Here is an 11877-nt window from a genome sequence, read left to right as displayed (position 1 = left end):
GCCTGTGTGAAACGTGTCCTTTGGGTCATGCATTCATCCTTCCGGTTTCCACAAGGAGTCCCGCCCTCCACCACCCTCCTTCACGACTCTGGCCTTAACTGGGCTCCAGGAATAGAGTTCCTCCCGCAGTCCTAGGGGCACCCCTTGTCTGCTCCTTTAACCATGGCCATGTCACTGTAGTTAGTCCCTCTATTGAGTCCTATTCATTTGGACCATCCGAGTTGAACTGGCTTCCTGTTAGGATGCTGATTGATACAATTTCCTTACCTAAGTTGACCCCCATATAATGAGAAATATCATGAAAATCAAAAAGAGCAACACCCCCGATCACACCCACAAGCACTTTAGTTAGACAACTATTATTTTCTTTTGAGTAGACCATTTTCAGCCCAACTCTTAGGAGGCAGTGGCAGATAGCGGGATGCCCAGATCTGAAGTCAGTTTCACCCCTGCCAGCAAATGACTGTGTCATCTTTGTTTTTTTTTTTTTTGACTGTGTCATCTTGTGCAACAATAATTAAGGCTAATGGACACTCACCACGTGCTAAGTGTTATCTCAGATCATCTCTCTTAGTCCTCACACAGCCCCACGTCTTAGGAGGTGGGTATTCTTTCTACTCCCCTCTTACAAATGCAAAAACAAGAACAAAACAACAAACAAACAAAACTCTGAGACTCAGAAAGTTAAACAATTGCCTGAAGTCACATAAGGAGCAAGATGGCAAAGTGAACTTAAATCCCAGCAGTCTGGCTCCAAACGCAGCCTGTCTCACCTTTACCTGTGTTAACTTTCTCCCAAGTTAATTTCCAACCTACCTTTCCTAATCAGCGAACAGGACTTTTATTTAACCACCTCGCAGAGTTGCTGGGAGGATTAAATGACATCAAATACAGGCAGTACCGAGCACCTGCGGTACTTATTGCCTGCTAGTCGCTTGACATCTCCCGACTTAGGAGATCCAGACCGAGTAGGGAAAATAGCCTGAAACCAGGTCCCAGAAAATCAAGTTCTCAGGGAGGCGCCCCGCCCAGGGGTTCACAACGAACCCCGGGATGCCAGCGATTTCCCACACGTTCGTCTGGGAACTCTGATTTCAATCTTGCAGCTCCAACAGAATTACACCCATAATTGTGCATGGGACTTTTTGTAAAATTGCGAAGCGAGCGCGCGAGGCTCGAGTCCGATGCTTTTCGCCGAACGCCTGAGTGTGCGGCCGCCCGAGGCCCGGACACCAGCTACTGGCGCCCCCCTCCAGCCCGGGGGAGCACGGCGCCCTTCTCCTTCTGGAAGCCAAAGTTCGGGATTGAATTACACGCAATTACACTTACAGGTCGCGGAGGGTGGGGGCGGTTGGAGGTGGGGCTGGCCGGCACGGGGAGACTTCGCGCCCCTTGGGCTCCACCCCGAGGGAACTCGAGGGGCACCGTCCCCCGCGGGCGCCCGGCAGACGCCTCGGCTTCGGGACTCCATCTAGGTCTTTCCTTCCCTTCCCTCCCGCAGCTGCAGTTCCCGGGGGACGACAAGCATCTCCATTCCGGCACCCGGCGCGCGGCCCGGCCGAGGGCGACCCCAGCTTACCCAGCAGGGTCTCCAGGACGATCTCGCGCCACAGGGAGGCCATCGCCGCGCCGTGCCGCGGGGCGGCGCTTTCCAGGAAAGCCGCGCGGGCCGGGTCCCCTCCCGAGTCCGCCGCCAGCCCGCCAGCCCACGTGCCGAGCCGAGGCGGGGTGTGGCCGCCCGACCGCGCCGGTCCCCACCACGCCCATCCCGGCCTGCCCGGGCCGGGCCGGGCCGGGCGGGCACCACCTGTGCGCGCTGCGCCGCTTTCGCAACGGGGCGTCGGCCCGAGCCCCGGAGTCACCTGGGGCCGGACGACTCTGCCCACGCGCCGCAGACTGCGGGGGACAGGAGTCCCAGCGGGAGGCCCTGGGGGCTCGGACCCCGCCAGCGGGCCCCAATCGGGTCGCCCGGCCCGCTCGGGGTGGAGCCGTGCGGGCGCCCGGAGGAACAGGTCCCAGCCCAGACCGGCGGTGTCCTCGCTGAACCGGGCCCGCCGGTGCGTGGCGAGGGGAGGGCGGAGGGGAGAGGGCCTTGCGGGGTCGCTCCCGCAAAGCTGACCTTGGCGATCTCCAGACCCGCGGGCCGGGAGAGAGCCACGGACTGCGCCGCTCTGTCGCACCTGTGACAGTGAAAACGCAGTTTGCTCATTGCATCCTGGAAGGAGCGGCCGGAAATTGTAGCGGCTGCAGGATTTTCTCAGGACAGAGAAAACAACTGATGCGGGTGGACACTCTGTGCCCCCAACTTTGTGAATGCTGATAGTCGAGAGTGCCCGTCCCTAAGCGGAAGGTGGGAGGCGCTCTAATCCATGTCGCCAGCGAGCTAGGCCACTTATGAATATTTCTCGCTCGAATGTATCACGGCCCAGGATGTCTTGGACTTTTTTTTTAGAACTCCTCAGAGCAATTTATTTTAATTCACTTTAATTTTTTTTTAGAAGAGTTTATCATTTATCATACCTGGAAAGTTTGCACGAAAAGCAAACACCAATGAGATGCGGTGCCTTAAAAGTATGAGAATCACATGAAAAGCAATGATTGCTAAGTCCATAGCAGTTTTAAGCAAAGAATTATGAATCAATTATTTACTAGTATGCTCAGTCACAAAGGTAGACTTAATAGAGCACAGGAACAGAATTGAGAGATTAGAATAAATCCTTATTTTGGGTCTAAAGATCTTTACAAGCTTGCCAAGACTGTTACGCGAAGGAAAAGAGGAATCTTTTCAACAAATAATTCTGTGACAACTAACTATCCATGTGCAAAAGGATAAAGTTGGATCTTTATGTCACACCACATATAAAAATGTACTCAAAATGGATCAAAGACCTATATATAGAAGATAAAACTATAAAACCCTTAAAAGAAAACGTAGAAGTAAATGTTCATGATCTTGAGTTAGACAATGGGTTCTTAGATGCAACACCCAAAGCACAAAAGAAATAATAGATAAATTAGACTTCATCAAAATTAAAAGCTTTTTGCTTCAAAAAACTCCATCAAGAAAAGAGGACAAGGCACACAATGGGAGGGAAATATTTTTAACTCTTGCATCTGCCACACCGCATTGACTTCTATTGCTGTTGCCGTGCGGCTTTCTCAGCATTCTCCCTTGGTCTTTGGAAAATGTCTCCTAGTGTTCAGAAGTTCCTGGACTACTTTGCGAAAAGAAAGGTCATTTTAGGAAGGCTATTGGTGACATTGATTGCTTTTTTAGCAAGAAAACAGGGCGGGGCGGGGAATCAGATGATCTCGTCCCATCCTTCTATCTCTGACTTCTTAGGATCCCGCACGTATCTGAACGTCTCTTGGAAAACATTCTAGCTATTGGGTGCCATTTTTCTTCGAGTATACGATTGTATCAATTTGTTAGACATCTCGAATCATAGCGGGCAGTAGTTTTGAATGAACCACTCTTCCGTTAACAAGATGGAAACTTTGTGTCACCTGGCAAACCCTGCGGTGTTCTCTCGCTCGGCACCTTGGCACATCGACGTCACAGCTCTCTTCTCTGCTGCTCTCAGTTGGCCTCAAAATCCTTCTAATGACTGGCTAAACAAAACGCGGTATATCTATACCACGGAATATTATTCAGCCACAAGAAAGAATATAATACTGACACATGCTACAACATGGTGGACTTGTGAAAACGTGAAGGTAAGCGAAAGAAGCCAGACGCAAAAGGTCACATGTTGTATAATGTCATTTGTGTAAAATATCCAGGATAGGTAAATCCACAGATACAGAAAGCAGACTGGTGGTTACCAGGGGAGCAAGTAAAATGGGGGGTGACTGCTCAATGGGTAAGGGTTTCTTTTTGGAGGTGATGAAAATGTCCTGGAATTAGATGGTAATAAATGCGAATATAAAAGCCATTCCATTATACACTTTTATGGTGTGCGAATGATATGTTAATTTTAAAAAGAAGAAACAAATGTTCAAAGCAGCATTATTCGTAATAGCTAAAAAGTGGAAACAACTCAAATGTGTAACAGCTGAGTAATGAATAAATAAAACATGATAAATGCATATAACAGAATATTATTCTACAATAAAAAGGAATGAAGTACTGATATATACTATGATGTGGACGAACCTTGAAAATATTGTGCTGAGTGAAAGAAGCCAGTCACAAAAAACTGTGTATCATAGGATTCCATATTACATGAAATGTTCAGAAGAGACAAACTGACAGTGATAGAGGGTAGATTAGTGGTTGCCTAGGGCTGCAGGGGCAGGGGGAGAAGGAAAGGGGATTAATGAGTACTGTTTCTTTCAGAGGGGGATGAAAACGTTCTAAAATCAAATTACGACAACGGTTGCACAACTCTGTCAATATACTAAAAACGTTGCATTGTGCATGTTAAATGGGCGAGTCGTATGGTGTGTGAATTATATCTCAATAAGGTTGTTTTAAAATGCAATTCATTCTAGTTATAGATTTTTTATATGTTTTGGTTGGGGTTACAGTCATTTCGTATCAGGCATTCCTCAGTGTGTGAAGGACTCCAGTGATTAAAAACGTCAGACACTGCATTTTCCTTCCTTGTTATCCATATATGTTTATTTTCCATGCACTCATAAAAAGCATCTCATTCAGGGCTGTGTGTACCTAGCATGTGCTTTGTAAAGTTTGTTCCTTTGCAAAGCTAAATAGTAGGAAAAACTTTACTTCTACTAAAGATGCAGCATGTTTTCTCCTCCACTCAGAGCGCACTTTTTGGTCTTAGTATTGTTCCTCCCTCTTTAACAGTTTCATCACAGCTAACTTCAAGAGAATCTGGCAAATGCAATCTAGCTGGGAGCCCAGAAAGGGAAAGAAACCAAGTTTTAGTGAGCAGCTGTCCATCTCTTCTACAAAAAACTACTTTATATATAGGGGTGTTTTGAGGTTTAAATAGATCAAGCACTAACTAAACTGGGTGTGGTGGCTCATGCCTGTAATCCTAGCACTCTGGGAGGCCAAGGCGTGAGGATCGCTTGAGCTCAGGAGTTCGAGACCAGCCAGAGCAAAAGCGAGACCCCGTCTCTACTAAAAATAGAAAAATTAGCCAGGAGTCGTGGCACACACCTGCAATCCCAGCTACTCGGGAGGCTGAGGCAGGAGGATCGCTTGAGCCCAGGAGTTTGAGGTTGCTATGAGCTAGGCTGATGCCACAGCACTCTAGCCTGGGCAACAGAGTGAGACTCTGTCTCAAAGAAAAATAAAAAATAAATAAATAGATCAAGTACTAAAGCACTCGGTACAGCACCTTTGGTAGTCGCAGTATTCAGGAAATGGTAACTTGGATTGTTATTTGTGTGTCCTCCCCCTTAATGTTTCACCTGGTGCCAAGCACATGGTCGGTCATCAGGATAAGTTTGGCAATGATATCAATAACATCTCCATACTATAATCATTTTAATTGCTCCTCTAGGGTTTCTATTAATAGAAATCATTGGGCCTTTTCTCCAACTGCAGAGATGAGAATGGCACTGAGAACGCCAGGAGGAATTTCGTCAGAGGGTCCCTCCCTTCTACAAAAGAATACTAATGTTTCCGTTGTGTTTTCAATCATTTTTCTGATTGTCCAGTTTTTTCGTCTGTGGCACATTATGGGAAAGTTGGTCATGACTTCTGATGCTTTCCCACGTAGCTTGTAAGTATAGTTTGAATTATTGTTCCTATAACAGGTTAATTACAAAGTTGCTTTTAATTTCATTCCCAAATATCATAAGTCAAATATTAATAGAATGCTTATATGAACTTTTAATTACCTTGCTCTCCATTGAGTTTCATTGCCGTTTAACTAGTGATATTATATAGTGTTTACTCATAGCATACAGGATATGACGAAGTAACAGCATCATTCAGTTTGACCTGCCCTGCGAATGCATCCTTTATATCTAAGTTTACTGCTGCTACCTTGATTGTCGTATTTACAATCTGCCTAGTTTTAATTTAACTTCGAAGGCCACGGTCTTTGCATTTTCGCTGGAATCTCTTCGTTGACCTCAAGTCGCCATTTGCAGACTTATTTTACATGGAAATGAAGGAAGTCCATTACGGCACTGACCACACCTCTTTCTTCTTCCCCTGTTTCTTGGAGCATGAACACATTAAGTTCAGTCGGAACATGTTGAATCTGCTTTTCTTTTTATCAGAAAACAAGACACAAAACAAAGAAATGATAAATGTATAGCTATGCTCATTACCCTGATTTGATCATTACGCATTGTATACAAGTATCCAAATATCACTCCATATCCATAAACATGTAGCATTATTACATGTCAACTAAAAATAGAAAGAAAAGATGAATAATTTTTTTTAAAAAAAGACAAGAATCTTTACTAGAATATAATACTTTATGGTATAATAAAGACCTGATCTCCTAATGAAAAATAGAAATGGTTTCCTCCAAAGAGGTAAAAGGAGAGGCTGGGTGTGGTGGCTCACGCCTGTAATCCCGGCACTTTGGGAGGCTGAGGTGGGAGGATCTCGTGAGCCCGGGAGTTCAAGGCTGCAGTGAGCTGTGACAGCCTGGGCGACAGAGCAAGATCCTGTCTCTTAAAAACATTAAAAATAAAAAACAAACAGGTAAAATAATGAGAAACCCCTTCATGCCACTTCAGGCCCCCAATTATGCTTGCTAATTTTTTTTAAAAGCACCTGCGTCCCTTTAGGAAAAGTTAAGTTCACATTTTACAGTGACGAAGGTCTATTTCTCCCTCCCCCCCATCACGTGTCCATCGTGGGTCGGTGCCACTGCGCTCCAGCATCCTGAGTCTAGGACTCGGGCCGAAGGAGCAGCCCCCACCTGCGGGTCTCGCGGAAGGACGGGACATGGCTTCCACTCACGCCCAGCAAACACAGTGGCCGCCCCACCCTCAGTGGGGCAGCGTCCACACGAAAGAGGCAGGAAGTGTTTTGAACAGTAGTGCGATCTATTGCAGCCCTCTTTTTATGAAAATGTATAGTTCTGTTAGTTTAATTTTAATTTATAATTGATTAGTAATCTTTGATTACTTGCTTTTCTTTCCTAATACATTGAGAATATTTTCTCATATCAATAAATGATCTTCTGCAATGTGACTTATTAATGGTGCAATATTTATGGTAATATTATTCCATAGCATGGTTATATATAATTTATTTAACCATTCCCCACAGAGGAAGGGAGCTCGGGTCCTTGAACGCTACAAGGAGGACCAGCCCGTGGCCAGAACGCTGACTTTGAGCTGTGAGGTGTGATTGGTTAAGCCACCGAGACGATGGGGTCTGTTCATTGCAGAACTAGCACTGCTCTAAACGGTGCACTCGCCGCCAGTGTTTCTCCCCGCCAGGGGGTTAAGGGGGTTATAAAAGTGGAAGGGAAACGCCACTGAGCGTCCATCCCATGCCCCTCTAGGCACAGGAAGGAAAGAAAAAGAATCAGGTTACAAAATGTGAGTTTGGTGTTTCAACTGATTTCTCCTGCAGGGATCGTTTTGTTCGGTAAACGCCGTCTGGGGAAATCAGTACCAGCAGGGATCCAGTCTTCCTGACTCCCGGAATTGCAACTGTCAGATTTTCAGCTGAGGTTACGTGTGAAATCAGCACGTTCTTTTGAACTAGAAAAACGGGGGCATGACGTGACTGTTAAGAGTGGGGCCTTGGAGACAAAACAGCCTGTGTTTGAATCTCGGCTTTACCACTGACTAGCTCGAGGCTAAACTGCAGGGACAGTCTCCAGAAACCGCTGTAGAACTCATCTGAGAGGACACCCACCTCCCCACCCCTGCGCTGGGCACCAGCTGCCGCAGCTGCTCCCTGCCCGTGGGTAGGCTGTTCAGTTCTTCCCAGGGGCCCATGAGCCAGTGTATTAATCAGGGTTCTCCAGAGAAGCAGAACCAATAGGGTGTGTGTGTGTGTGTGTGTGTGTGTGTGTGTGTGTGGTGGGGGAGAGGGGGCGGTTGCAGATTTATTATAAGGAATTAGTTCGTACGATTGTTGAAGCCGAGAAGTCTCAAGACCCAAGAAGACCCAATGTTTCAGTTTGAGTCCGAAGGCAGGAAAATACGGAGTGTGAGCTCAAAGCAGTCAGGCAGGAGGAGTTCCTTTTTATTTGGGGGAAGGTCAGCCTTTTTGTACTATTCAGGGCTTCAACTGATTGGATGAGGCCCGCCCACACTAGGGAAGACAATCTACTTTACTCAGCCTACCAATTCAAATGTGAATCTCATCCAAAAACACCCCCACAGACACACTCAGAAATAATGTTTAACCAAATATCTGGGCACCCCAAGGCCCAGTCAAGTTAACAAATAAAATTAACCATCACAGTCAATAAATCATCCCTTTGTCCAACACACTTTACTTTGGATTTCTGTCGCTTGACAACAAAATAATCTTGACCAATTCATATTCAAACTAAGGAGCTTCTCATATTTGCAATGGAGCTTTTTCACTGTGCACAGAGCTAGTTTCCCTGTGTTTGGTGGGGGGCAGGGAGTAGAGAGGATGGGAGGAGAGGGGAGGTTAGGGAGTGATGGCTAAAGGGTATGGGGTTTCTTTTTGGGGTGATGAAAGATGTCCAAATCGATGGTGAGAACAGTTGCACATCTCTGTGAATATATGAAAAGCATTGCATGCTTTAAATAGGTGAATTTTATGGTATGTGAATTATATCTCAATAAAGCTGTTTCTAAAAACAGTTATAAGTTGTAGAATTGCTATATGTACCTACAAAATAGTTAGCAAGTGGTTGTTGTTATATCTTCCTGCAGCAGATTTAAACTTGGGCTCCTATAAGAGGAATAGTCAAGACAGTTAATATCCGCACAGTAGACAACAGCCGAGCAGGAAGTTCAACAACACTAATCCCCGTGGCCAGGCCCGGGAGGGTTTCTCGAAGAGATTAAAGGGAATCAATCACTTTAACCCAGCCAGAGTAAAGAAGAGCTGCTTGAGTGAACATTTTCAGGGTAGTAAAAATAGAATAGGAAAAGTTTTAAGAAACATTGAGTTCACATCCTAATATAAGCATTAGGTTTTCTTTTATTTAGACTTACAATCGAAAGCACCATCCTAGCACAGATTTCTTTTTTTTAACAAAGGTTCACTTAGAAAACACGTCTAGAAAATTTTAAAAACTACTTTTTTAAAAAATGTACCCACCATTCAGCAGTTTCATTGATAGATACATTGTACTCATTCAGTCTCCTAAGATTTCCCGTGAGCCCTCTGTGGGTGACAGGCAGTGCACAGAGATGAGCGTGACACTGTCCCAGAGAGGAGGAGCTCGTGGCCCAGGGGTGGAGCTTGAAGTACTCCTGGTGATCACAACCCAGAGGGATAAACGCGGCAGTGAGAATGTGAGCTGGGGGCTCTGAGGGTGTGGAGGGGGAGACTGCCTGGGGCCCCCAAGGAATGGCATGATAGTCATAGTGTATTGCGGCCGCTCTTTTATCTTCCAAGCCTCCATCTTCCCTGCCCTTAAAGCAAAGCTAATTATAGAATGATTGCATCAGTGCACTAACTGGTTTGACTTGAAAGAAACACGTATCAACTGTCTTACATCATGCTGTACGGTAGCTCTCTTGGAAAACTGATTCAATGCATAAATTTCTGGAAGGAATTACCTAAATGCAAGAATTCCATTAGTATTATCAGATTTTTCATTCATGTATTCATTCAATAAATATTGCTTGAGCATCTGTTACCCATGCTAGTCAAACTGGAATACACAATGGCTGGGCAGCAGCGTATCAGAGGGTAAGTAGACTCAGCATTGCAGATCTTCTCAGAGCGTTAGGTTTACTCAGGGTAAGGAATTCAGAATATTTTTATGGTAAAACAAGCATAGGTATACTACAGAGAAGAATGCAAAATCCATGTGAAGTTTTATGATAAAGTATTTTGAGGTCATAGTAGACTTCTTTAATATATGTCCTCCAGAATTTTAGGGGGAAAATGTTCATTCTCTTTTGCCATTAATTGAACATCAGTAGTTAAATAAGCATCTTAAAAGATGTAAAATATATATCCCTCCAAGAGTACATAATCTGAGCTGAAACAGGGTACATGAAGCAATAAATCAAGCAGACATTCATGCGTGTATCTTTTAGGAAGTGTGAGATTACTTTTTTGTGTGTGAAGTCATTTTTATATTAGATGCCTGCCATGGCAACGATCAAAAGCCGCCTCAGGGGCCCCACCAGAGAGAATCTGGAGAAGAAGATGAAATTCAGCAGGTAGCTCGTTAAAGAAACAGATTCAAAAATAGGGAGGGTCCTGCTTGTGGAACAAAAGGTCATGCACCCTCGGGTGATCAAGGCAGATGTTTTGGAAGCTGGTTAAGAAGGGCAGGGATTAGGGGGAGGCCATTCCAGGTGAACAGAGTGACACCTAGAAAAGGAACAAAATCAGGAAAAGGGAAGTTGCAATTGGGGCTAAAGGAGTAGTTAGTTGGTCTAAAGCAAAAGTTTCAGCAAGCCTGCCAGCACAGCCCAAGGAAGGGACCCTGAAACCAGGGGTAAAGAATGTGAAATGTACCTGCCACTTAGCACATGCTCAAATGGAGTTTCTGAATTAAATGAGCAGGACGAGGCAGGCATGATCACGTATTCCACTGCTCCCTGGCAAGTTACAACGAGTTCAGCACCAGAGTCTGCCTGGAAGCGTTTCCAGTCTGCTCGTTCCTCCGCCTCCCTCACCTCCCTGTTGAGTCTCTCCCATTCCAATATAGACACACAGAAAAAATGTTGCAATACCACCCACACCATCAGCTTCGTTCCATGTAGTTAAGTCCATGAGTAGCCCTGTGTCATGACTCATCCGGAGGGTGGAGTAACTTGTACTGGGTGAATAAAGGGGTAAATAGTTGCAATCGCCTGCTTAGGTAAATAGTTGCAATAGCCTCGGTGGGGCTATCTTTGCAAGTTTGTAATTTTTATGTCTTCAGAGTTGCCAGATCGTCCACTCACTTAGGGAAGGAACCCTGTGTCTTGATCAGTTGAGTTCCCTGTGTCTAACACACAGTGTGGACCTTTGAAGGAGTCAATTCCAAGTATCCTTCTTCTCCACCCAGTCTCTGAACTGAGAGAGAGAAATGAATCATGCAGATGAAGATCAAAAAAATTGCAGCTGGACTACTCTACTCGTCAAAGCTGAATGCATGTGGCTGAGATATGTAGCAAAGATGGGTGTCCTACTAACTGAACCCAAGAATTAATTAGGCAGACTCCCACACACAGCCCCAGGTAGCCCTGGGAAGCCACAGGTCCCATCCACGAATAGAGAGCCTGTATTTTTAGGCCAACTGCAGAACAGAGCACGTGCTCCAAGCAGGCTGATTTCAAAGACAGAAAGGGAGGAGAAAGCCTGAGTGAAGCATGCCCGCGATGCTTCCCCAAACTACCAGCCCCTCGTGGGAGACACTTGAGCATGGCGGTAGGAGAGGCCAGAAGGGTTTCCCTAATAAGTGTCCCCAGGGGCCAAGAGTTTTCCCCTACAGGTGGCATCACTAGCCCTGTATTTGTCCCTCTAATGGGGAACTTACTAAGGCCAACTTCAAACAAGAGGCCCACTGGGAGAAGGTGCTCCACCGGGCCCCCTGTCTGGAGATGGAAGCCGCAGCACACCTTCTTGTCCCAGGAAGAATCATTCCATCCGCCCCTCTTAGTTATGAAGTGCGTTGTCCAGGAGGCATTGGAGAATGACAAAGGGTGTATCAGAAGGACTCCCAGCATCGTTTCTCCCGGAGATCTCTGGAATGCAAAGCAGGTCACTGGGGAGGAATGGAGTGGATTTGCACAAGGAGCCCAAAGCCTTTTCGAAGAATGGATGAGGCTCAC

General features: G+C 45.8%; 1 protein-coding gene across 1 annotated transcript in view; it reads right to left on the bottom strand.

The window, feature by feature from the left end:
• CWH43 (cell wall biogenesis 43 C-terminal homolog (S. cerevisiae)) overlaps nt 1-382 on the bottom strand; it is a 68897-nt gene extending 68515 nt beyond the window's left edge. Inside the window, 1 exon segment of the mRNA XM_012639899.1 lies at nt 268-382. Coding sequence (XP_012495353.1) covers nt 268-382 — 115 coding nt within the window.
• Between the last annotated feature and the right edge of the window lie 11495 nt (nt 383-11877).

This window comes from Propithecus coquereli, unplaced genomic scaffold (assembly GCF_000956105.1).
Source record: "Propithecus coquereli isolate 6110/MARCELLA unplaced genomic scaffold, Pcoq_1.0 Scaffold143, whole genome shotgun sequence".
In the NCBI taxonomy this organism is placed as follows: Eukaryota; Metazoa; Chordata; class Mammalia; order Primates; family Indriidae; genus Propithecus; species Propithecus coquereli.
Note: the sequence above shows the minus strand (reverse complement) of the source record. Positions and strands in the feature narration are given on the sequence as shown.